We start from the raw sequence: 26,639 nt of genomic DNA, 5'->3' as shown, positions 1-26,639 counted from the left end.
AAGTCAGGGTCCCTATGTGAAGTATGTACCGTTTTGTTGGTTTTTTTGAGCTGGAGTCTCACTCTATCCGCTCCCGGCCACTGCCGCCTCAACCTGCTGGGCTCCGGCCATCCTTCCGCCGCAGCCTTCCAAGGAGCTGGAACTTTTTGATTTATGGGAGAGATGAGGTCTCGCCAAGTTATCCAGACCGGGCTCGAACCCATGGGCTCAGGCAGTCCTCTCGCCTCAGCCCCCCAAAGTGCTGTGAGGACAGGCTTGAGCCACAGTGCCCGGCGAAGTATCTGTTTTTAAAGGTTGGCCGTTTTAAAACACCACGTGGGCGCTCTTTCTGAGATGACCCGGAGCGTGCTCCCGGGGCCTTGATGGCCACCATCCTCCCCACCGCCAAGGGCTTTGCCTCATTGGAGCCTGACGAGAAGCCTGATGCGAGAGTCCCAGGGAGTGGCAGAGCTGGGTCGGCTTCCGCCCAAGCCGGCTCTCCCACGTGCCGGCTCCGGGCCCAGGGGGCGGAGCCGGGCGGGCGTGGGCTCCCTGGCTGCAGCGGCGGAGGTCGTGGCGGCTGCCCGCGGGCATCCCAGGCGCTCCTTGTTCCTGTGAGGCTCTACCGCCACCTAGTGGGCACCACTCAGCATCCCGGTGAGAGCGCCCTTCCTCCCTCAGGGGCGCGGGGTCCCGTGGCGTGGGAGACTTGGGTTTAGGCCCTGCCTCCGCCACGTCCACCTGAAGACGTTGGGGTGGGCGCTTTAAGCCGATGAGCCGTAGGTCGCTTATTTCTAAAATGGAAAAACGTGATGCCTCCCACCTGGGGGCTGTCAGGGTTTACTGAGTGGACAATAGGTAGCGGGAGGCATGGCCCTCCTAAGAGATCGACACATTGCCACCATTGTTTTTCAAAATAAAAGAGGGTCGGGCGCTGCGGCTCACGCCTATAATCCCAGGAGGATTGCCTGAGTTCACGGGTTCAAGACCAACTCTGGCAACTGGGGGAGACCTCATCTCTACAATAAATCAAAAAAAAAAATTAGCCAGCCAAGTGTGGTGGCGCATGCCTGTAGTTCCAGCTACTTGAAAGGCTGAGGTGGAAGGATTGTCTGAACCCAGCAGGTTGAGGCCGCGGTGGCCATGAGGGTGCAGTGCACACCAGCCTGGGCAACAGAATGAGACTCCAACTCAAAAAAACAACAAAACATAAATAAAAGCAGCTGGGCACAGTGACTCATGCCTGTAATTCCAACACTTTGGGAGGCCAAGGGGAGAGGATTGCTTGAGCCCAGGAGTTCAAGACCAGCCTGGGCAACATAGCAAGACCTTGTGTCTACACAAAATAAAAATTAACCAGGGGTGGTGGTGCATGCCTGTAGTCCCAGCTACTTGGGAGATTGAGGTGGAAGGATTGCCTGAGCCTAGGAGGTCAAAGCTATGGTGAGTTGTTATCCCATCTCTGCGCTCCAGCCTGGGAGACACAGTGAGACCCCCAACTCAAAAAGATTGATTTCGGGCCGCTCTGGCCAACATGTGTGGTCATACCAGCCCCAGACAGGAGGCTCCCAGTCCCCCTCTGACACCTCCAAAGCTCTCCACCTCTGACTTGACATTTTTGGCGCCATCTGACTCAGTGGCCGATAAGGAAGACACGGAGCCCCTTTCTCTCTCTTGAAATCCCTAAATCTCTCTACAGGAGGCTAATTACTGGGACCACTGTATGAACTTTTCTTTTAGAGTGAACATTAGATTGAGTTTTTTTGTTTTTTTCCATTTTTTCCTCTTCTTTTGTAGCAATGGAGCCATTTTTTCCATTGATATTTTACTTCAAAGGCCAAGATTAAAAAATAAAATAAAGGATGGAGTTCAGTGTTGCCATCATGGCTCACCACAGCCTCAACCTCCTGGATTCAGGCAATCCTTCCACCTCAGCCTCCCAAGGAGTCGGGACTCCAGGCTTGCACCACCACTCCCAGCTAATTTTTAAAATTTTTTTATTTGTAGAAACAGGGTCTTGCTATGTTGCACAGGCTGGTCTGAAACTCCTGGCCTCAAGTGATCCTCCCACTTTGGCCTCTCAAATTGCTGGGATTATAGGCATGAACCATCACGTCTGGTTCCAAGGCCAAGATTTGAGGGAGGTAGGAGGGAATACAAGTAGAAATAGAGCCATCCTGACTTAGGGCTAATGGTAACAAAAAATCAGAGCCTTCCAACACTGCCCTCGCCAAACCTCCAAGGACCTGCAGTTTGGAAAACACTGGCTTTAGATATCATTTCTTAGAGATCCTGGTTAAGGGGCGGCCTGGTAACCCATGAGTACCTATTGGCATAGGCAACCTCATAGGAGGCTTGGATTTGGAATCTATCCTGACAGTGAACCTCAACTCCAACACTTGCTAGCAGTGTGGTCTCCATCAAGTTATTAGGTTCCTTCTCTGAGATGGGGCTCACAAGAATGTCCTCCTCAGAGACGGTAATAAGTCAGTGGAGGTGTACAGAAACTCAAAGCCCTGGATGACTGAGAAATGAGTAGGTAGGCGCTTCTAGGACCCATAACCAACACCCACCCGGGCCCTGCACCTTTGGCTCATGCTAGCCAAGTTCAAGGAGGCTAGTTTCCCCTTTCACTGAGCACTTGTTAGGTACGAGGGGCCATGCATTGCCCATTAAAACCCAGTGTGGGCGGGTGCAGTGGCTCACACCTGTAATCCCAGCACTGTGGGAGGCCAAGGCCATAGGATTGCTTGATCCCAGGAGTCCAAGTTCAGCCTGGGCAATATAATGAGACTTTGTTTCTACAAAAAAAGAGAAAAAAGTTGCACGTCTGTAGTCCCAGCTACTCGGGAGGCTGAGGCAGAAGGATCACTTGAGTTCAGGAGTTTGAGACCAGACCTCATCTCTACAAAAAATCGAAAAATTAGTCGGGCATGGTGGCACATGCCTGTATCCCCAGCTACTCTGGAGGCTTATGTGGAAGGATCTGGAGCCCAGGAGGTCGAGGCTGCTGTCAGCCATGATCATGCCACTGCACTCCTGGCTGGATGACAGAGTGAGACTCCCACTCAAAAAAAAAAAATCAATTAATTTGTAATAAACCCAGTGTGAAATGAGTACAAAACCCATTATAGAGAAGCATAAACTAGGGCTTACAGAAGTAATATGACTTGCCCAGGGTCCCTCAACTGGGACACCCAGTGTAATTACCCAGTGTAATACCAGATTTCTCACCCCTAAGCATGAACTAGCTGAAGATTTATACCTGGAGGCGGAGGCCTTCCTAGGACTGTCCCAGGGTATTAAGCAAGGCCCTCTGGGAGCCAGGCGATGAGGCACTGCAGAGCCCGGCCCTTTGTCTAGGGCAGGTGGCACCAATGACTGCACAGTCCTCTCTGCTGTGGCTTCTGCCAAACCACTGTCTCCAGGCCAGGTGCCCTTGGAGGCTGTGCCTTAGGGCCTGAGTTGGCCAGGGATAGCAGGAAGCTGGGGAGCAAACAGGCTTGGAGCCAGCCACCAGGAAGGAGCTAGTGGTGTGTATTCACTGTGTCTGAATGTGTCTATCATGGGAAAACAGCCGCCCCAGCTCCCTGCATCTTCATGCTGGGAGGGAAGGCTGAGATCACCCAGAGCTGCAACCTCTTGACTGCTCCTCCTTGACAGGAGGCTGCCCACCTCCACTCACATACCTCCGGGCCAGGAGCTCATTTGCATTCAGAACCATTCACGGGAGGGTTGGGGGATGTGTATGCGTAGTCTCGCATGTGTGGTTAGGTAACCCTGTGAGGGCTCAAAGTCACAAGTTGACAGTCTCTGCACATAGCCTCGCCCTCTCTCCCACCTGCAGGCTCCTCTGCGGGACCATGGGTCTCTGCCTTGCCCTTAGCGCCAGGCTTGTTTTGTTTTCCGATTTTTTAGAGACTGCGTCTCCCTCTGTCGCCCAGGGCTGGAGTGCAGTGGTACAACCATAACTCACTGCAGCCTTGAACTCCTGGGCTCAAGCAACCCTCCCTTCCCAGCCTCCCAAAGCGCTAGGACTACAGGCATGAGCCATTGTGCCTGGCTAACTCTGGAGGCTTCTGAAGTAGAAATGGCCCTACCTTCAAGGGCTTCTTGGCTTCCCGTGACAAAACCAGATCCCCAGTGGACCCTCTTCCCCACCATTCCACTCCCCACGGCCCTATTGCTTGGCGAGCCCTTACATCGATAAGCTGGTCATTTGACTTAGAGGAAGGGCTAAGGAAAGTGGAGAATGAGCCTTGCGAGTGCAGGTGCCCTATCTGTCCTGTTGGCCACGGATCTCCAGCACTGGGGACAGTGTGGCCCATGGCAGACACTCTGAGTGGGTAGATGGAGGATGGATGACTAAGGGGAGAGAGGGAGGGAAGGAAGGAAGAAAGGAAGGAAGGAAGGGTAGGTGGGTAGGTAGAGGATGGATGGGTGGAGAATAAGATAGATAGTCGGATGGATGGGTGAATGAGTAGGTGGGTAATGGGATGGATAGTTGGGTGGACGGGTGAATGGGTGGGTAGGTGAATAAATGTGAAAGGTTTCCTGATGGATTGACTGGGTCCCAGGCTCCTGCCTGGCTCCCTTTTCCTTTTCTCCTGGGTATGAGCACTAAAGTAGGAATCACTAGTTTTTCAAGCAATGGTTGGTTCTTGTTATCGATATTAATCTTCTAAATAACAATAATTGCCTGCATTTTCCCAGTAATTTAATCTACAAAGAACCTTCTTTTTTTAAGAGATGGGCCAGTCACAGTGGTTCACGTCTGTAATCCCAGCACTTTGGGAGGCCAAGGTGGGAGGATCACTTGAGCCCAAGAGTTCAAGACCTGCCTGGGTAGCATAGCAAGACCTTGTCTCTACAAAATTTTTTTTTTTTAATGAGTTGGGTGTGGTGGTGCGTGCCTGTAGTCCCAGCTACTGAGGAGATTGAGGCGGAAGGATCACCTGAACCCAGGAGGTTGAGGCTGCAGTGAACCGTGATCATGCCACTGCAGTCCAGTCTGGGTGACAGTGAGACTGTGACTCAAAAAGAGAGAGAGAGACAGGGTCTCACGATGTTGCCCAGGCTGGACTTGAACACCTGGGCTCAAGTGATCGTCCACCTCAGCAACAAAGCATTTGCACGTACCTTCTCTGATCTGACCATTATGACAATTCTGGGAGGCTCTTCTCCCCCCTTTACAGATGAGGAAACTGAGACCTGGGGCTCTGTTCCCACGGTCTCAGCCAGCAGTAAGGGGCTAGAATCGTCTCTGCTTTTTCCACTACACCCCGATGCAGCCTGTCTTCTCCAAAGAGTTCCTTTGCCTCTTTAGCTGCTGAAATGCTGCGCAGGATTACAGGCTGCTTGGTGGCTCAGCCTGTAATCCCGCACCTTTGGGAGGCTGAGGTAAGTGGATTGCCTGAGTCCGCGGGTTTGAAACTCGCCTGGGCAACTTGGCAAGACCTCATCTCTACAATAAATCAAAATGAGCCGGGCATGGTAGCGCGTGCCTGTAGTTCCAGCTACTTGGAAGGCTGAGGCAGAAGGATCACCGGAGCCCAGTGGGTTGAGGCTGCGGTGGCCGGGAGCGGCCACTGACTCCAGTCTGGGCGACAGAGTAAGGCTCCAACTCAAAAAAAAAAAAAGAAATGTCTTGATCGGAGTCAGTCACTGGACCTGCCCCTGCCTGCCTGGGTCATTAGGGCCACCTCCCTGATGAGAGTCTCCTGGGAAATGACTGGGAGAGGGAGCCCACCTCTGAGCAGTTGGGATGGAGTTTGGCCGGCTCCTCAGACAGCCATTTTCCTCTGTGGAGAAGGAAGTGCGCGTCACATCCCATCACCTCCCACCACTGACCACTGTTCCCTTCCCGCCCCTTTTAAGGGCAGAGTACTGAAAAAGGCAGAACTTTAGAGTCACAGGTTCCACCTACAAATTTGACTCTGGCTTGTAGCTGAATGACCTCAGACAAATCACTTAACTTCTCTGGGCCTCAGTGTCGTTATCTGAAATGGAATGCCTGGCACCTGCTTCATAGAATCATCATGAGGTTCAAATAAATGATTAGCAGGATGTCTGGACACAGCTAAGCCCCCACTGAGCGGCTGTGGTCCTGTCAGAGGCAGCCCGGGGAAGGGAACGTTCAGGGGGAGGATCCCTTATCCGAAACATTTGGGACCCAAAGTGTCCTGGAGTACAGATTTTTTTATTTTATCTTAAACTAATTGCACAGCATCCCTGATCCAAAAATCTGAAATCCAGGATGCTCCCATGAGTATGTCGGTGCTCAGGTATTCATATTGGTGCTCAAAAAGTTTAGGATGTGGGGGCATTTAGGATTTTGGATTTTCGCATTAGGTGGACTTAACCTGTAGCTCTGTTCAAATCCCTGCTCTATCACTCATAAGCTGTGGGGCCTTGGGTAAATGACTGAGCTTCTGTTTCTTCTGTTTTTTTGTGTGTGTTTTTTTTTTAGTGGGAGTCTCATTCTGTTGCCCAGACTTGAAGGCAGTGGTACATACAACCACCCCAGCGTCTCAGCCTTCCAAGTAGCTACAGGCGTACGCTACCATACCCGGCTAATTTTTTGATTTATTGTAGAGATGAGATCTCACCAAGTTGTCTAGGCTGGTCTCGAACCCCTGAGCTCAGGCAATCCCCTCACCTCAGCCTCCCAAAGTGCTGGGGTTACAGGCTTGAGCCACCGTGCCCAGTCTTTTCTTTCTTTCTTTTTTTTCTTGTGAGTAGAAGTCTCACAATCACGGCTACTGCAGCCTTGACCTGCTGGGCTTAGGTAATCCTTCCACCTCAGCCTTCCAAGTAGCTGGAACTATAGGCATGCACCACCAAGCCTGGCTAATTTTCTGATTTATTGTAGAGATGAAGTCTCACCAAGTTGCCCAGGCTGGTCTCAAACCCCTAGTCTCAAGAGGTCCTCTCACCTCCACCTCCCAAAGTGCTGGGATTACAAGTGTGACACGGAAAATGAGGGTAATGGGAGAATGTGGGTAGTATTTCCTGTACTGTTTTTATTTTTGTAACTTATGGAAGTTTGAAGTTATTTCTAAGTTCTGCAGGTCAGGTCCACAGCCCAGGGCTAGCCCCGGAAAGCACTTAGTGAACTCTGCTCTCTCTACTTCTCTCTTGCCCAGTGTGGAGACAGTGAATGATGGGCAGTTTCACAGCGTGGAGCTGGTGATGTTAAACCAGACCTTGAACCTGGTGGTGGACAAAGGCGCCCCTAAGAGCCTGGGGAAGCTCCAGAAGCAGCCAGCAGTGGGCATCAACAGCCCCCTCTACCTTGGAGGTATGCCCTCCTCCCTGCCACCCCGCCCTCTCCTCTTCCCACCACCCAGGCCCATTGCCAAGGATGCCCCAGCCTTCACCTAGGCACCTACTGCCAAGGCCAACCAGGGAAGGCTTCCTGGAGGAAGTAACAACCAAGCTGATCCCTAAAAGGGTGAATAGGCATTAGCCAGGCCACAGGGAAAAGAGAACTTTGGACACATCTGGAGGGACTTGTCTCATTTACTTTCTTCTGGGAACCACAAGTTGGGGGTGAGGCGTGTGAAGACCAAATGTGGAGGGGTAAGGGAAGGCAGGAGATGGAATCTGGGTCTGTGGCTTCAGGTCACAGTCCACCCGCTTGGCTACCTCCGAACGCCGCAAGGTTCTGTTGATGAAAGTAGAAGAACAAGTTTGAGATTAAGGTCAATGCCCAAAAGGGGAAACAGTCACCAGTTTGGCAGCCCCTGGGCCAATGGCTCTCACGGGGCTGTGTGTAAAAAAACACATGATAAGCACCTTCGGCTGGGCAGGCAGGGGAGCAGGGAGGGTCATCAGGCACTGTCTCGGCTCCCCTCCCGCAGGCATCCCCACCTCCACGGGCCTCTCCGCCCTGCGCCAGGGCACGGACCGGCCGCTGGGCGGCTTCCACGGCTGCATCCACGAGGTGCGCATCAACAACGAGCTGCAGGACTTCAAGGCGCTCCCACCGCAGGCCCTGGGGGTCTCACCGGGCTGCAAGTCCTGCACTGTATGCAAGCACGGCCTGTGCCGCTCTGTGGAGAAAGACAGCGTGGTATGCGAGTGCCACCCGGGCTGGACTGGCCCGCTGTGCGACCAAGAGGCCCAAGACCCCTGCCTTGGCCACAGGTCAGTGTTTCGAGAGCCCCGGGCCACCCCCTCACTCTCCCAGCGTGGCCTCGTTCGCTACCACACCCGAGAGGTCCTGGTGCTCCAGGGAATGTGGCCAGACTGCAGATAGGATTTGTGTGTGACTGCTTGAGCGATCACAAGGCGATCACAAGGCTGAGCTCAAGCAGTAGGTCTTGCTCGGAGGCACCTGCAGGAGAGAGCCCTGCTCAAAACACTTGCCTCTGCCGAGCGACCTCCAGAACCTACGCAGAGCCACAGTGAGCCCCCATGCTGCCTCTGTGGGAATCAGCAAAAGGCACCCCCTTGGGCAGCCACAGCCCACGGGCACATAGCTTGGAAGTGGAACTGGGGTGGATTTCAGCCCCAGCAAGTATGTACAACCATGCACCATCAAATCACGTTTAATCATGAAGTCACCTATTCATTCAACAATTTTTTTTTAGTTGGAGTCTCACACTGCCACCCAGACTGGAGTGCAGTGGCATGATCACAGCTCACCACAGCCTTGACCTCCTGGGCTGGGGAATCCTTCCACCTAGCCTTCCAAGTGGCTGGGACTATAGGCGCACTCCACTACAACCAGATAATTTTTTCTTTTGGTAGAGATGAGGTCTCGCTGTGTTGCCCAGATTGATCTCGAACTTCTGGGCTCAAGTGGTCCTCCCACCTCGATCTCTCAAAGTGTTGGTCTTACAGGCGTGAGCCACTGCATATAGCCTGAGAGGCCTTTAGAAGCTTTGCAGAGCTGCAGTAAGCTCCTGCACTGCCTCTGTGGGAATTAGCAAAAGGCACTCCCTTGGGCAGCCACAGTCCATGAGTACTTACTTACCTTAGAAGTGGAACAAGAGTAGATTTCAGCCCTAACTTGGCTACAGCAGGTGTGTACGACCATGCACCATCAATCATACTTCATCATTTAGTCAACCACTTAACAAATACTTACTGAGGCCCTAATAAATGCCAAGCATTAATGCCAACTATAAAAGATCCCGTATTCTCAGTGTTAAGAAACCTGAATCAGCTGAGCATGGTGGCTCACACCTGTAATCCCAGCACTTTGGGAGCCCAGGACTTCAAGGCGAGCCTGGGCAACAGAGTGAGACCTCGTCTCTATGGAAAATCAAAAAATTAGCCAGATGTGGTGGCTTGTGCCTATAGTCCCAGTTACTTGGGAAGCTGAGGTGGAAGAACTACCAGAGCCCAGGAGGCCAATGCTGCAGTGCGCTGTGATCATGGACTCCAGCCTGGGCATCAGAGTGAGATTCTAACTCTTAAAAAAAGAAATCTGAACCAGCCCAAAGTAACACCAGGCCAAGACTAGTAATATGGCTGACAGAACAAGTTGGGAAACGATATTTTGGATCAGGAATGAGGGACAGCTATGAAGGGCTTATGCTACCAGTGTTTCTCTTGAGTGTGTGTGTGTGTTTGATTCTGTATGAATCCTGGCTGTGAATGTCATCCCAGTAGGGGCAATGATGCATCGTGATTAAGAATATGGGCATTACTGGCCATTGCTTTGCTAAGCTCTAGTCTGGCCATGTAGTTCTTTGAGTTATGGCCACCATGTTTTTCCTAAGCTTGCCCCCCTCCACCTTGGGAAGGTGAATCTCCTGTCTCCACTCTTTTCTTTTTTTTTTTTTTTGAGTTGGAGTCTCACTCTGTTGCCCAAGTTGGAGGGCAATGGCATGCTCACAGCCACTGTAGCCTTGACCTGCTGGGCTCAGGTGATCCTTCCACCTCAACCTTCCAAGTAGCTGGAACTACAGGCACATGCCACCACACCCAGCTAATTTTTTTGATTTGTTATGGAAATGAGGTCTCACCAAGTTGCCCAGGCTGGTCTCAAACCTGTAGGCTAAGGGAATCCTCTCACCTCGGCCCCCCAAAGTGCTGGGATTATAGGTGTAAGCCACCACATCTGGCCTGTTCTTATTCTTCTCTCACTCTCTCTCTCATTTACTTTCTAAATAAGCTATATTTTCCGATCTAAAAAAAAAGGGGGGAAAGGATATGGGCATTACCATCCACTTTTCTTTCTTTTTTTTTTTGAGTTGGAGTCTCACTCTGTCGCCCAGACTGGAGTGCAGTGGCCGCTCCCGGCCACCGCAGCCTTGACCTGCTGGGCTCCGGCAATCCTTCTGCCTCAGCCTTCCAAGTAGCCGGAATTACAGGCATGCGCTACCACGCCCGGCTGATTTTTTTATTTTATTGTAGAGATGAGGTCTCGCTGCCCAGGTGGGTCTCGAACCCACCATCCACTTTTCAATCGATAAGATGTGGCTACGGCTATCTCCTGGCAGAGGAGGGGCTGTTTTGGAAACGAAGAGCCATACTTGGTATAACTTACTTTACACGATGCTTGGGCACAGAGCCAGTGGTACCTCCTGGTAGTAGTGGGCTGGATGTGGTCATGGTAGTATTAATAATAATGTTTGTGTTAGCATTTAAGATGTTAAAGCAATTAAAATGTTTACAGAATGCTGAGATTCTTCCAAGCAATGATTTGCCACTTGGCTACGAGAGTTCTGGTGTCTGCATGTAAAACAGTCAGCAAGCCAGCCTCTGTCCTGACCACAGCTGGCAGTGGGCATTGGGTGATGCTCACAAACTTCCCATTGCTTGGCCACTGGGCCACTTAAGAAAAGAGAGATGTGGCTGGGCGCAGTGGCTCATGCCTGTAATTCCAGTACTTTGGGGGGCTGGGTGGGAGGATTACTTGAAAACAAAAGTTTTGAGATGAGCCTGGGCAACATAGTAAGACCCTGTCTCTATTAAAAAAGAAAGAAAGGCCAGGCATAGTGGCTCACATCTATAATCCCAGCACTTTGGGTGGCTGAGGTGAGAGGATTGCCTGAGCCGATGGGTTCGAGACCAGCCCAGGCATCTTGATGAGACCTCATGTCTACAATAAATCAAAAAATTAGCCAGGCATGGTGGCATGTGTCTGTAGTTCCAGCTACTTGGAAGTCTGAGGCTGAAGGATTCCCTGAGCCCAGCAGAGGTCAAGGCTGCAGTGGCCGTGAGTGTGCCACTGCCCTCCAGCCTGGGCGACAGAGTGAGACTCTGACTCAAAAAAGAAAAAGAGAAATGCCCGGCCACGCGGGCTGGCAGAAGACAGCCCCGGGCATGGAGGAGGCCGCTCGGGCTGTACTCAGCCCTAGGTCCCACAGCTCAGAGTGCCCTGGCCCAAGCTTGGTCCCTGGCTGGGGTGGACAGAGGAAGCTCCCAGCAGCACTGACTCAGGTCTGGTCCTCTTCTCATCTCCCCCTCTTCCCGCAGCTGCAGCCACGGAACATGCGTGGCCACCGGGACCTTGTACGTGTGCAAGTGTGCCGAGGGCTATGGAGGGGCCTTGTGTGACCGCAAGAATGACTCCACCAACGCCTGCTCAGCCTTCAAGTGCCACCATGGGCAGTGTCACATCTCAGGCCAAGGGGAGCCCTACTGCCTGTGCCAACCTGGCTTTAGCGGAGACTACTGTCAACAAGGTAGGTCTCCCGTGCTCATGCGAGGGGGGTCTGGGAGGGAGGGGTTAGCAGAGCCGGACTCCAAGTCCAGACTGCTTTAATTCCAGCTCTGCCTGTGCCACTTAGAGGCAGCATGACCTTGGTTCACTTTCTGAGCCTCATATCCCTCATCCTGAAAATGGAGGCAAAACTGTTCCTTCCTATGTGGGTTGTCTATTGCTGCAAAACAAGTTAGCCCAAAACACAGCAGCTGGAGCCACAGTAAACACTTTTTATTCCACACCTTTTCTGCGGGTTGGAAATTTAGAAAGAACTTAGCTAAGGTCTCTCAAGGTTGCATTCACATAGCAAAGGCTGTGGTTATCTACAGGCTAGCCTGAGGCAGCAGGATCTGCTTCCAATATGGCACCCTCCCGTGGAGCTGGTTGTTGGTAGGAGGCCTCAGTTCAGCCCTGTGTGAGTCGCTCCACGAGTTATTCAAGGGTCCTCACGCCAGGGAAGCTGGCTTGCCCCAGAGTAAAGAGTCCAAGAGAGAGCAAGGAGGAAACCACAGTACCTTATTGATTGCACGGATCAAGTGCATTCATTGAGGGAGACGACCATGTGGAGGACTTCAGGACCAGAAGGCCAAGAGGTGAGGGTCACTGAGGGCCATGTGGAGGCTGGCTACCATCCCGCCTTACAGGGTTGTTCGCAAGAGTTCAGAGATGTAAACAGCTGGGTGTGGTGGCACGTTTTTTGCAGTCCCAGCTACCCAGGAGGCTGAGGAAGGAGGATCGCCTGAGCCTAGGAGGTCAAGGTTGCGGTAAGCCATGATCGTGCCACTACACTCCAGCCTGGGCAGGAGAGAGACCCCAACTCAAAAATAAAAGTAAAAAGAGATGTAAAGTATTTGGCATCTGGCCCAGTGCTAAGAGTTTGGTAGCTGAACTATATCATAACCTAATTTCATGAAACATTCAGGTTAAGATTCTTAAAAGTCAGAAGCAATATTGTTGTCATGATGAAGGTGGCCAACCCTGTCATTTAGAACCTGTGTGACCTTGAGGAGCACGCTTTACCTCTCTGGTTCACAGTTCCTCATAGCATCTACAGCATAGGGTTTTTTGTGAGGATTAAGTGAGGTCATAGTAAATAAAGGATCAAAGTTAAGATTCTTAAGTATGAAGCCAGGCTCGGTGGCTCAGCCTGTAATCCCGCGCCTTTGGGAGGCTGAGGTGAGTGGATTGCCTGAGCCCGCGGGTTCGAGACCCGCCTGGGCAGCGAGACCTCATCTCTACAATAAATCAAAAAATCAGCCGGGCGTGGTAGCGCATGCCTGTAGTTCCAGCTACTCAGAAGGCTGAGGCGGAAGGATCGCCGGAGCCCAGCAGGCGAGGTTGCGGTGGCCGGAAGCGGCCACTGCACTCCAGTCTGGGCGACAGAGTGAGACTCCAACTCAAAAAAAAAAAAAAAAAGATTCTTAAGTATGGACTTCTGACATTTCATAAGTGAGTGATTAATGACTTACAGGATGAGATGAAATGGGGCTGGGCTCAGTGGCCCATGCCTGTGATCCCAGTGCTTTGGGAGACTAAAGCTAGAGACTGGCTTGAGGTCAGTTCAAGAACTTAGTGACACCCCCCGCCCATGAGGCTGAAGGCATGCTGAACTGTGATTATGCCACTGCACTCCATCCTTGGGTGATAGTGAGACCCTGACTCAAAAAAAAAAAATAGCAGGTTCTGACTCATAAGGCCTGGGGGCACCTGAGAGTACATTTTATTTGACTCCCAGGTGATGTCAGTGGTGCTGATCAGGCCTCAGGCTGGCGCCTCCCCACCCCTTGTGTGGCTAAGGTATGAGTTAATTTTGAAGGCATGGCACAGCAAGGTCCAATGGCTGGGAAGGGACGAAAGAACCACTTGGGCTGCCCGTGTTTCCTCCACCAAAGAGGTCCACTGAGGATCATTTTCTATGCTTTTCATTTTATCTTTTTATTTTATTTTTAAATAGGCAGGGTCTTGCCCTTCCTCCTAGCAGGCTGGAGTGCAGTGGCCATGAGAGCTCATTGTAATCTCCAACTCCTGGGCTCAAGCCATGGAAACTGAAGCTCAGAGATGACAAGCAATTTTCCAAGACCATGTAGCCAGGACTCCTGGCCCTGAGTCCATGACTCACTTTCTCAGTGTCTCTCTCTGGAGTTCTCCTAGCATAGTGAGGAAGGTAAAGGGGTGGGAATGAAGAGTTGGGTGAGAGTCCAGAGTATTCAAGCAGATCTGGTCCTCCTTCCAGTTATTTCTAGGACTTCTAGAAAAGTTCTTCCCCAAAGCCCCTTTGCCTCAATAACCCTTTCTTCTTACTCAGATCTCAACTCTAGCATCCCTACCCAGAGAAGCCTCCCTACCCACGGGCCATGCCAGTGCCTTTGCTGCATGTTTTTGTATGAATACCCTCCTTTCCTATGCAGCATCTAACTCAGCTCCTCATTACAAACATATTCACTTAAATAATTATATAATTATATAATTAGTGTCTAGACCAAGGGTGGCAACTGGGGCAAACTTGAGATCTCCTAACCCCACCTAAAGCACTCAGCTTCAGCCCATCATTGCAACACAGGGGTACAGGCTCAGCTTTGCTGGACCTGGTTTTCAGAGAAGCCAGAAATGCAGGTTCTTAGGCAAAATCTCCTGGTTTTTGAATCTTGGCATTTAATTTCATTTTGAAGCATGTGTATGGCAATTAAAACTTGTCTGGGGCCGGGCATGGCGGCTCAAGCCTGTAATCCCAGTACTTTGGGATTACAGAGGCAAGAGGATTGCCAGAGCTCAGGGGTTTGAGACCAGCCTGAGCAACATGACAATACATCAAAAAGTCAACCAGTATAGTGGCACATGCCTGTGGTTCCAGCTACTTGGAAGACTGAGGCGGAAAGATCACCTGAGCCCAGTAGGTCGAGGCTGCGGTGGCCGTGAGCGTGCCACTGCAATCCAGCCTGGCGACAGAGTGAGACTAACTCAAAAAAAAAAAAAGTGTCTGGGGACAGGATTTAGCCCACAATCTACCAATTTGCCTCATCTAGTTTTGACTTTACGTTTCTTGAAGGACGGAACCAAGCCTGCTTTTGTCCCTATTATATCTTCAGGGCTCAGTTATAAGCCTAGTACACAGCCTAAAGAGTCTGGCACAGAAAGGCACCTAATATTTGTGAAATGGGCGGACACAGTGGCTTATACCTATAATCCTAGCACGATGGGAGACTAGGGCAGGAGGATTGCTTGAGCCCAGGAGTTTGAGGCCAGCCCAGGCAACATAGCAAGATCGTGTCTCTACCCAATAGCAAAAAATTAGCCAGGTGTGGTAGTGTGCACCTGTAGTCCCAGCTGTTCAGGAAGCTGAGGTAGAAGGATTGCCTGAGGCCAGGAGGTCAAGGCTGCTGTGAACTGTGATCATGCCACTGCACTCCAGCCTGGGCAACAGGATGAGATTCCAACACAAAAAGAAAAAAAAAAAGAAGTGAACTAATTAGATGGAGGGGGTGATGTGGGGGTGAGGGGATGGATGGACAGCTGAGTGGATGAATAAGTTCTTACAGTGAGGGGATGGATGGACAGCTGAGTAGATGAATAAGTTCTTACAGTCTTCACAAGAGTTTGAGAACAGCCCGCCTGGGAACCGCTCGTGGTCCTGCTGGCCAGCGACCCTCCAGGGCTCTGACCCACCCCTTCTGCCCTCCGCAGAGAATCCATGCCTGGGGGAGGTAGTCCGAGAGGTGATCCGCCGCCAGAAAGGCTACGCCTCGTGTGCCACGGCCTCCAAGGTGCCCATGATGGAATGTCGCGGGGGCTGCGGGCCCCAGTGCTGCCAGCCCACCCGCAGCAAGCGGCGGAAATACGTGTTCCAGTGCACCGACGGCGCCTCGTTCGTGGAGGAGGTAGAGAGCCACTTGGCGTGCGGCTGCCGCGCGTGCGCGTGAGCCCCGCCCACCCGCCGCCTGTACTGGAGCTGGGCGGGGTGGGGATGTCCCGGGACCCCCTGGAGATCCGGAGGGAAGGAGAGGAAGCTGGAGAGGAGGCCGAAGAAGAGAATATTAAGTATATTGTAAAATAAACGAGAAATAGAACTTATTTTTATTATGGAAAGTGACTATTTTCATCTTTTATTATATAAATATATCACACCATCTGAGTATATGTACCATATAGGGAGTTGTTTTTACCGAGTTTTGCTTCGTGTTGTGTATTTGTTGTGTTTTTATAAACAGCTGTTAAAAGTTTTAAGAAAAAAAGACTAATAAAAATGTTTTAAAACAAAAGGATAAGAATAAAGAACGATAGCCTATCTGAGGAAGAAGGAGGTAGTTTTCATGTTTATGAAAAACAGTCATGTTAGCAGAAACCAAGACCTGCCGACTGAGCTCAGGAAAAGGAACGAGCGGAGGAAGAGAGAAGAAAAAGACCTTTCATTGTTTCTTTTTATTTTTTTTAATTTTTAATTTTTTTTTTTTTTAAGAAAGGGTGTCGCTATGGTGGCCAGGATGGTCTAGAACTCCTGACCTCAAGCAGTCCTCCCACCTTGGCCTCTCAAAGTGCTGGAATTACAGACCTGAGCCACCTCACCCAGCCTCTTGCTTTTAACTCCCTTTTTTAATTCCCTAAAAGCATCCAGCTTTTAAGAGTCCTGATTGTCAAGGCCCAAGACACCCTGTTCGCCCAGGAAAAGTGGCTGAAAGTCCTGGCTTCTCAGAGTCTCACTGAAACCCAGAACAGTTGCTCCCTTGTCTGTCCTAGGTCCCTCTGCAAGGCCTGAGCCCACTGGGAGATCCCTCTTCTCCTTCCTGGCTGGCCCTGGTTTCCATTCGAGGACTATCTGAACTCTGCTGGTGGCTTCACTTGGGACTGTCATCAAATTCTAAAACAGCTGTTCATTCCTGCCCCTCCCCAGAAGAGGGGTCATGCCGGGTAAGGGAGGGAAGAAAAGGTGGTGCTGTCTCCCTCAGGCCCCACCGAAGGGCACTGGCCCTTCCTCAGAAAATTCCACCTCCACTCCTCCCGCCAGCCAATTTCACATTGGAATGCAGTTCCAGAAGGGGAGCCCAGCCTGCTCATGGTCCTAGGAGATGTCCAACTCTAGAAGGTTGTTGGAGGCTCTTGCTGAAGGACAGATAGGCTTTTGCCACCTGGCCCTTTAGGCTGCCAGCATAATGATAAAGGTTCTTGCCCATCTGGGATACTTTCCAATGCATATCCAAACACTGCCTTATTTTATCTACACAGTCCCTCCCTCCCTGGGCGAGCTAGAGCTCCCGTTCCACAGATAAGGACACTTGGACACTTTTCAGTCTCTCTGTGACTTACCTTTAGCCACACATCAGAAAAGTGGAAGAGCCAGACTGGGAGTCCAGATTCAAAGCCCTAGATCCTGTCTCCAGAACGGGTGAACACAGATGACTTAGGCAGCTGAAGCTTGGCAGAGAAGCCCTACTGTACAATGAAAGTCGATGTTTTTCCTGTTTTTTTGTTTTTGTTTTTTTCTGCTCTTGTTATGCCTTGTTACCCCTTTCTATTGTCTGGAAAGAGTCCAGAGAGAGGGAATTGTGGGTGCAAGCAGCCCATTCTGCCTCTGCCTCCCCCAGAGGGACTTCCCCGCCCCATGTCTTTCCGTGTCTCTCCCCCCTGCCCTCACCTTCCCCCTCCACCCTGTCTGGTCAGTACCTATTTCCCGGGTCTCAGTTGTTCACACCGCCTCTCTGGCTCTCATCCTTCACCCCTTCTTCCCCCAGGAGCCTCCACTGCAGAGGCTTTCAGGCAGAAGAGTTGGGAACTCACCAGAATTTTCAGTTCCGAGGGTCCCCAAAGGAGCCTAGTTGCTCTGTGAGGACCAGTGGCAGGCCAAAGACCAAGGAATAAAGAAGGGAAAAAGAAAAGAAAGGAAGATGGAGGAACACAGGGCAAGTGAAAGATAGGGAGGGAGGGAGAAAAGGAAGGAAGGAGGAAACAAAAATGGAAGGAAGGAGACAAAAAAATAAAAAAGAATGAAGAGAAGGAGAATGGGAAGGAAGGAGATGGTAGAGGAATGTATTTAAAAATATGCAAGATAATAGACATTATGTCCAGGTGTCACAGTTTATGATGACTTTGTTTCAAATAATAATAGCTAGGTTGATCTGATACTTACTACTTTATACATCAGGTACCATTCTAATTGTGAGATATATACATGTTCACTTCATTCTCACAACTTCCCTATAGTTAAAACATTGTTAACTCATTTTACAGTTAAGCCAATTGAGACTCATAGGAGTTGAGGCGCTCACCCAAGAGAAGATGCCTAATCAATTGTAGAGCCAGAATTTGGGCCCAGGCTGTCTGACTCCAAACCTTGCTCCCTTGACCACTAAACCATATTGTTTTTTTTTTTTTGAATTGGAGTCTCACAATGTCGGCCAGGCTGGAGTGCAGTGGCATGCTCACGGTCACCGCAGCCTCCACCTGCTGGGCTCAGGTGATCCTTCTGCCTCAGCCTTCCAAGTGACTGGAACTACAAGCATGCACCACCATGCCTGGCTAATGTTTTTTATTTATTGTAGAGACGAGCTCTTGCCAATTTGCCCAGGCTGGTCTCCAACCCATGGACTCAGGCAATCCTCTCACCTCGGCCTACCAAAGTGCTGGGATTATAGGTGTGAGCCACTGCGCCTGGCCTCATACTGCTTTTTATGGGAAAGAAACATGCCCTGCCTCTAAGGAACCTACAGTTTGGGGCAGAAAGAATCATGAAAATTGTCAATTGGCCAAGCACGGTGGCTCAAGCCTGTAATTCCAGCACTTTGGGAGGCCTAGGTGTGGGGATTGCCTGACACCACAGGTTCAAGAACAGCCTGGGCAACTTAGCAAGACCTCACCTCTACAATAAATCAAAAAATTATCTGGGCATGTAGTGCATGCCTATAGCTCTGGGTACTTCGAAGGCTGAGGCAGAAGGATCTCTTAAGCCTAGCAGGTCGACTCTGGGGTGGCCGTGAGTGTGCCACTGCCCTCCAGTCTGGGCGATGGAGTGAGACTCCAACTCAAAAAAAAAAAAATTGGACTCAGTGGCTCAGCCTGTAATCCCGTGCCTTGGGAGGCTGAGGTGAGGTGAGTGGATTGCCTGAGCCCGCAGGTTCGAGACCCGCTTGGGCAACTTGGTGAGCCCTCATCGCTACAATAAATCAAAAAAAAATTAGCCGGGCGTGGTAGTGCGCGCCTGTAGTTCCAGCTACTTGGAAGGCTGAGGCGGAAGGATCACTAGAGCCCAGCAGGTCAAGGCTGCGGTGGCCGGGAGCAGCCACTGCACTCCAGTCTGGGTGACAGAGTAAGACTCCAACTCAAAAAAACAAAAAAACAAAACCAAAAAAAAAAAAGGAAAAAGGAAAAGAAAATGGTCAGTTGCTTTATTTCGCAAGGAGTTGTCCAGTGGCAAAGTAAACAGAAGTAGCTGCTCAGAGGAGGGAATTCCCAATCTTGGATCTTCAAGGACAAGTAGGAGTTTTCCAGGGGTGGAAAAGGGAAGTGAACTTTCCTGGAAAGGGCCTGTTAAAAAGCAGTGAAATACAGAAAGGCCTTGCATGTGTGGGGAGCAAAGGCCCAGGAAGGCAGGAGTGTGAGACACACATAGGGAGCACAGAGAAATGGGGTAGTCGTGAGGCAGGGTTTCAACCCTACAGAGGTGGGCATGCCACAGTAGGCCACAGAAAGCCAGAAGGATGCTTGAGGAGAGGTAACAGGGCAAGCTCTGGTTTAGGAGGAGAACCGTGGTGAAGCAAAGAAAGGCCTAGAAGAGAAGATAGGGCCATCACCAAGAATAGTCTTGAAGGTTTCCAGTGTTTACTTTGTGGCTAGAAAACAGGGTTTTCCAGAGGGCTTTGTGGTAGCTCAGAGGCTCTACCCAGGAAGGGATGTCCTGGGATCTGCCCAATGCCCCTCTTGGCCCTCAACCTGCCCTTCCCCCACAGACAGGTAGATCTGAGCCCTGTTCCTCCACCACAGCCCCTCACTAGCCTTTCCTTGCTCAGCATGAAACCTACTCAGCCTGCCATTTCAAGAGTCCCACCCAGGGTCGCTGGCCTTTTGGGAGGACTTACCAGACTGCTGCCTTTCTCTCTGCCAGTCACCCTGGGCTCAGCCATGAATCCAGCCACAGTCAGTCATGACAGCAAAAGGGTCGGGCCTGTCTCTCAGTGTGGCTTAGGAGAAATTCTGAGCCTTCTTCCTCAATTTTGAAAGCCTTGACTTTGAGAAATGATGAATGCAAGAACTATTAAGAAAAGTCTCCCCAAAAGGGGCCTGGCATTGGGGCTTATGCCTATAATCCTAGCACTTAGGGAGACTGAAGTAGGAGGATTGCTTGAATCCAGGAGTTTGAGACCAGCCTGGGTAACATAGAAAGACCCCATCTCTAGCCCCGAAAAAAGAAAATTCTCCCCAAAAGAAGTTTCGCTAACAAATGAAGATTAAAACTCTCTCTCCTTGAATAGCCAAATTCTAGAATCAAAAAGTTCCGTGTGGCAGTAAGAGCTCAGATGGCTAATTTGCACCTTAAAAAGCATGGTTCAAGGTTTGTGTATGGGATATACCTGTGCAGAAGAGGCCCCTTGATCTGTTTCCCCCTGAGCAGGATTCAGGAAAGGGAAAGGAGCGTCGCTTTCTGACTCATCCAAGGGAGCCTACAATAGGTGATGATGTATTTAAAAGCTCTTTGTAAAGTGTAAACTAAAAATCTTAAGTGTAAGATGCTGTTGTTATTATTACTGTTGTTGTTGCTGTTATGGACATGCCAAAAGACCCTTCTTAAAAGACAGCTTTGCCTTTTTAATCTCACCACAAGGAACTCAAGTCTGATGCTTAAGAAAGATGAGGAGAGGGGCAAGAAGAGGGAGATCTCCCAGGGCCAGAGAAAGAAAGGAGAAAAGTTCAGGACCTTTGGGGATAATCAGAACCGGTGTTGAGCTAGCCTTGCCCTTTACCAGAGACAAACTTAACCCTAAGGCCAAGCAATCATCAGACTGAACCCTAAGGCCAAGCAACCACCCACTGCCTTAGCCAGGAGCAGAAGCCCATAGCAACAAGTGACCTGTCCCCAAAGATTCAGGATTCCAGACTTCAGAGCTGGAGGGATCCTAGGGAATTAATGTAGGCAGGAAAACTGAGGGTCAAACAAATGGAAGAAATGAAGGGACCAGACCAGAGACCAAAGTCACACAGCTAATTAATACCAGGTGTCTATCCAGGGCAAAGCTCCTGCTCACCCACCCCACAACAGGTGTCCAATTAGAGTGAAGCCTGGATAAGACCCTCTGACACCTTCTTGATGGCCTCAAGTGTGTCCTCTGCCTCTCCCACAGCCAATTTCCCAGTACACTCTTGAATGGAGAGGAACATGGTGTGGATGAAACAATGCCAAAGGAAACACTTGGGAAAAACTGGTGAGAGATGACAGCTGGCCGGACCAGGAAAGGGAGAATTGAGCATTTGGCAAAGCTTATTTCTCTAACTCAACAGTAGGTTCTTATAGGAAAGTGTTGAAGATGTGTTTAAAAACAATGTTATCATGCCACTTCCCCAGTATGGAATAAATAACGTGCATCCTTTTCTCAACATCTTGTCATATTCTGATGTCATTAAAATAAACGGGTGAGTCACGGAAGAGCTCTCAGATGCTCCTGTGAATACCACAATTCAGCCCTGCTTCCTGGTGTGTACTTTATTCCGCCCAACCTTCACACCCCCTGGGACAAAGATTGCTGTGTTCATGGGGCCTGGGGCAAGTCCGGCGTGGAATTAGATGAGAGAGTTTCTTGGATCATGAAGTGAGAAAAATAGATCCAGAGTTCCCCAGAGCCATGGCACAAAAGAAGACCCCACACGTGGTTTAGGATCTGAGGGACATGTGGTCTGCATGGCCACAGACTGGGTACCTATAGTCATGGGGCAGGAAGCCACTCTGGTTCAGAGGAAGAGAATGCTATTGAGATGTGAAAGAAGTTTTCTTTTCTTTTTTTTTTTTTTTTGTAGAGACGAGGTCTCGCTAGGTTGCCCAGGCTGGTCTCAAACTCCTGGGCTCAAGCAATCCTCCCGCCTCAGCCTCCCAGAGGGCTGGGATTACAGATATGAGCCTCCACCCCCAGCCTAAGATTCTGCCCTGTGAGACTCCAGTACCTAATTAAATTCCTCCTTTGTTTATTCCTTACCATGCATTTATTGAGCATCTACTGTATGCCAGGTGCAGTTCTAGGCATGGAGGACTCCAAAGACGAGGGAGACAAATTCCTTGTTCTTCTAGAGTTTAAACTTGAACCGAGGGAGTGTGTGCTAATCAACAAATAGAGATAACGGCAGATAGTGAGGAGTTCATTTCAGGCAATAAAGCAGCATAGGCAGGTGGGTGCTTTAGATGGTGAGGTCAAGAAGGATTCCATAGGGGACTGAGACACAGGAATGGGGCAAAGTGCCATGACAGGAAAAAGGGAGAGGCTTGTCCATGTGGCACTCACTAGACACCTGCCCTCTTGAATGGCATCTGAAGGACGTCGGTAGCCTGAGTGTCTTAGTAGGCCACAGAGGGCAGGCCAGAGAGCACTCAACAGGCTGCAAGAGAGGGGAAGGCAGAGTACACCTCTCAGGCTCCAGTTCAGGGGGATCCCTGAGACAGCTAAGGGTCTGGAGGCTGCCACCAGCTAGCTAAAGGCCACCCTCACCTCCCTAGCAGATGGCCATCCAGCGCCCCGGTGGAGACCCCACTGAAAGCAAGACACTGGCGGGCAGCAGGAGCACCAGGTATTGGAAAAGGAGCCAGACCCTGTGGCACCAGCCTGTTGCTCCCACTTCCCTTGAGTCTCCCTAAGCAAGACAAAACCACACAGGTCGGGAGCTCTGAGTCTCCATCAAAGATGCTCTTGACATTGGATTCATACCTTGCAGTGTGCGTGAATCTGAATGGGGATGGGGTGCTGACACATGCTGTGTCAGACAGCCTGGGTACACCTACAGTCCAGGAAGCCACAGTAACCATCTTCCATGTTAGGCCAGAGCCCTTCCTCCTAGGTCTGGGACCTATAGCTACCTCGATCTTTCTCAAATTCTCTTTGGTATCAGTCTATTGCAGAAGTTCTCGACGGTGAGAGAACTTACCCCCTGGGGGACATTTGGCAATGTCTGGAGACATCGCAAACCTAGGGCACAGGGTACTACAGGCATCTAGTGGGTAGAGACTGGGGATGCTGCTAAACACCCCACAACATACAGGACAGCCCTCATGACAGAGTTATCTTTCCCAACGTGGCCATAGCGCTGATGCTGAGAAAACTGGCTTAGTCTAAGCAGATCCTTTCCTGAATACCAGGATGGAATGATTTGCAAGGGAGAAAGGAGTGGGAATACTGAATAGGCCACAGATAGCGAGCTCCTCAGGGTGCCTTGGTTGGCAGGCAGGCAGGCAGGCTATACTTGTATTTACAGTATATTTATACATATTGAGTTGTAGTCTCACTCTGTTGCTCAGGCTAGAATGCAATGGCATGCTCATAGCTACCGCAGCCTTGACCTCTTAGGTTCAGACGGTCCTTCCATCTCAGCCTTCCAAGCAGCTGAAACTACGGATGCACACCATCACGCCCAGCTAATTTTTTGATTTATTGTAGAGACGAGGTCTCACCAAGTTGCCCGGGCTGGTCTTGAACCACTGGACTCAGGCAATCCTTTCACCTCCACTGCCCTAAGTGCTGGGATTATAGGTTATGAGTCACCGCACCCAACTAGAACACCAATATTGTTGGAAAACTGGGACCAAGAAGTTTCTGGCAATGGGGAACCACCGGGATCCTTTCTGCCCTTTCTGATTCTTATTACTCAGTCACTGCAAAAGGTAAAGGGCAGTGGATTCTGGGTTGGTTGGTTTGCTTGTTTGTTTTGTTTTGAGTTGGAGTCCATTCTGCTGCCCAGGCTAGAGTACAGTGGTACGCTCAAGGCTACCACAGCCTTAAACTCCTGGACTCAGACAATCCTTCTCTGCCAGCCTCCCAAGTAGCTGAGACTACAGGTACATGCCACCATGCCCAGTTAATTTTTTTTATTTTTTGTAGAGACAAGGTCTCACTGTGTTCCCCAGACTAATCTCAAACTCCTGGGCTCAAGCAATTCTCCCACCTTAGTCTCCCAAGGGGCTAGAATTATGGGTATAAGTCACCACGCTCAGCCTGGATTCTGGGTTTAATATGCTTGGGTGACTTTGAGAGGCTGAGGTGAGTGAATTGCCTGAGCCTGTGGGTTCGAGAACCGCCTAGGCAACTTGGTGAGACATCATCTCTACAATAACTCAAAAAATTAGACGGGTGTGGTAGCACGCGCCTATAGTTCCAGCTACTTAGAAGGCTGAGGCGGAAGGATCGCTGGAGCCCAGCAGGTCGAGGCTGTGGTGGCCGGGAGTGGCCACTGCACTCCAGTCTGGGCGACAGTGAGACTCCAACTCCAAAAAAAAAAATGCTTGGGTAACATAAAATATGGCAGAGCATGTGACACCTTGAGACATGGTGCTGACAGAGAAATAAAGAACAGGATTCATAATAATGCAATGCTTCTATTTCCTGAATTCTACCCTTCATAGAGGCCCTGGCAGAAGAAGCAGGAAAAGATCATCCAGTTACCAAACCGAGACATGAGGACTGAGGATCTGTCTGTGGTCTGTTAAAGGGGAGAGAAGAAAGCATGTTCAAAAGACACAGGTTGCCAGTCACGGTGGCTCATGCCTATAATCCCAGCCCTTTGGGAGGCCAAGGCAAGAGGACTGCCTGAGCCCAGGAATTCAAGACCAGTCTGGGAAACTTTGCAAGACCTTGTCTCTAAAATAAATTTTAAAAATTAGCTGGGCATGGTATTATACGCCTGTGGTTTCAGCTACTTGGAAGGCTGAAGTAGAAGGATCATCTGAGCCCAGCAGGTCAAGCCTGAGGTGGCCACGAGCGTGCCACTGTACTCCAGCCTGGGCAACAGAATAAGACCCTGACTCAAAACAAAATAATAAAGATGCAGCAAGGGATGGGTGAGTTGATTCTCAACTGACAGTGGGTTGAGCCACTTGGCAGAGTAACCTCGCTTACTCACTGAGATTAACCTTGGAAGCCACTGCAGGTAAAGGAGACGCTCCCAGCTCCCTGCCAGGGCTCTGTAAATAACCTGTAAATGTCCCTGTTTGCCAGCCCCTGCAGGGGGAAGGCAGATGAGCAGGGGCTTCAGGGAGGGTCTAAGTGAGTAGGCCTGTCTCATCTGGTTCTACTTGTGTGAGAGATCATCCCACCCTCCCGGCTCCTTCTGCTTGACTTTGGCAACATCAATATGCACTTCAGTTTCTTCACTAGAAAACAAGTTGGCAAGACTTGACATCATCAAGCCTCTTCAGATGACATCAAGCAAAAAGCAATTCAACCAATTTAAGGCAAAAAAGGAACACGTGGACTCAAGTAACTGAAAAATCTAGGGGAGCTCTTGCTGCAGCAGACATGGGCATTTTGGATCCAGGAGCTCATACGACATCAAAAGAGCTCAGGGTCTCTCCCGCGGGCCTGGCTTGCTTCTGCCTCAGCCTCATTCTCAGGAAGCCACTCCTGAGCTGATGGTAAGTGATTCCCAACAGCTGCAGCCTGAAAGCAGTGGATGCTACTAATGTCAGACCCAGGAGTAAAGAAAGCTTCTCTCTTCTAGTACTTCCAAGAGACAGCCCAGAATTGAGTCTCGCTGGCTCACATGGGCCTAGCTTGGGACAGATGTCTGCCACCGGACAAAACAATATGCTCAATAAACAGCACTGACTGATCAAGCCCGAGTCACATGAGCAACATGTAGTTGAGGGTAAGAAAGAGGGTTTCCCCAAGGAAATGAAAGAAGAGTCTGGGTTGGCAAAAATGACAGATGATAACTATTCACCATAGGTCATTATTTAGAAAATGTACAATGTCAGTATGATATAAGGCTGATACATCTGCTTTGCAGACTCCAGCACACCAAATAAACATACATGACAGCCAGGCACAGTGGCTCACTCCTACAATCATAGCACTTTGGGAGGCCAAGATGAGAGGATTGCCTGAGCCCACGGATTCAAGACCAGCCTGGGCAACTTGGTGAGACCACATCTCTACAAAAAAAATCAAAAAATTGGCCGGGTTCAGTGGCTCAGCCTGTAATCTCAGCACTTTGGAAGGCCGAGGCAAGTGGATTGCCTGAAGCCGTGGGTTCAAGACCAACCCGGACAACTTGGCTAGACCTCATCTCTACAATAAATAAAAAATTAGCTGGGCGTGGTAGCACACGCCTGCAGTTCCGGCTGCTTGGAAGGCTGAGGCAGAAGGATCGCCAGAGCCCAGCAGGCCGATGCTGGGGTGGCCATGAGCATGCCACTGCACTCCAGCCTGGGCAATGGAGTGAGACTCCAACTCAATAAATAAATAAACAAATAACTAAGTAACTAAGTAAATAAATCATAAATTAAAAAATTAACCAGGTGTGGTGGCGTGTGCCTATAATTCCAGCCACTTGGAAGGCTAAGGCAGAAGGATCACCCGAGCCCAGCAGGTTGAGGCTGCAGAGGCCGTGAGCATGCCACTGCACTCCAGCCTGGGTGACAGAGTGAGACTCCAACTCAATAAAAGAAAATACCTGCACACGTATCTTGATCGCAGCATTGTTCACAATAGCAAGATCATGGAACCAACCGTGCTGTTCATCAAAAGAGGATTGGATAAAAAAATGTGGTACACATAATAAAAAATATTGATTAAAAAAAATGTGGTACATATACACAATGGAATATTATGCAGCCATAAAAAAGAACAAAATCATGAATTTTGCAGCAACCTGGATGGAATTAGAGTTTATAATACCGAGTGACCTCTCACAGAAACAAAGATCTGAGTATCACATGTTCTCACTCATAAGTGGACCTTGAACAACTATCGTATACTATAAGAAAAGGATTAACAATGGCAGGAAACTATGGGGGGGCAGGGAGGGGAAGGGAGGTGGGATT

General features: G+C 50.2%; 1 protein-coding gene across 1 annotated transcript in view; it reads left to right on the top strand.

The window, feature by feature from the left end:
• The window catches only part of SLIT3 (slit guidance ligand 3), a 628,209-nt gene extending 606,908 nt beyond the window's left edge, over positions 1–21,301 (top strand). Inside the window, exons 32-36 of the mRNA XM_008054837.1 lie at positions 7,125–7,279; positions 7,842–8,127; positions 11,413–11,621; positions 15,323–15,516; positions 20,965–21,301. Coding sequence (XP_008053028.1) covers positions 7,125–7,279; positions 7,842–8,127; positions 11,413–11,621; positions 15,323–15,516; positions 20,965–21,012 — 892 coding nt within the window. The 3' untranslated portion in view covers positions 21,013–21,301. The remainder of the gene's footprint in view (positions 1–7,124; positions 7,280–7,841; positions 8,128–11,412; positions 11,622–15,322; positions 15,517–20,964) is intronic.
• Positions 21,302–26,639: the final 5,338 nt, after the last annotated feature.

Source organism: Carlito syrichta, unplaced genomic scaffold (assembly GCF_000164805.1).
Source record: "Carlito syrichta isolate Samal-C Ts95f unplaced genomic scaffold, Tarsius_syrichta-2.0.1 Scaffold301542, whole genome shotgun sequence".
NCBI classification, from domain to species: domain Eukaryota; kingdom Metazoa; phylum Chordata; class Mammalia; order Primates; family Tarsiidae; genus Carlito; species Carlito syrichta.
This window is presented reverse-complemented; position numbering and strand designations above follow the sequence as displayed.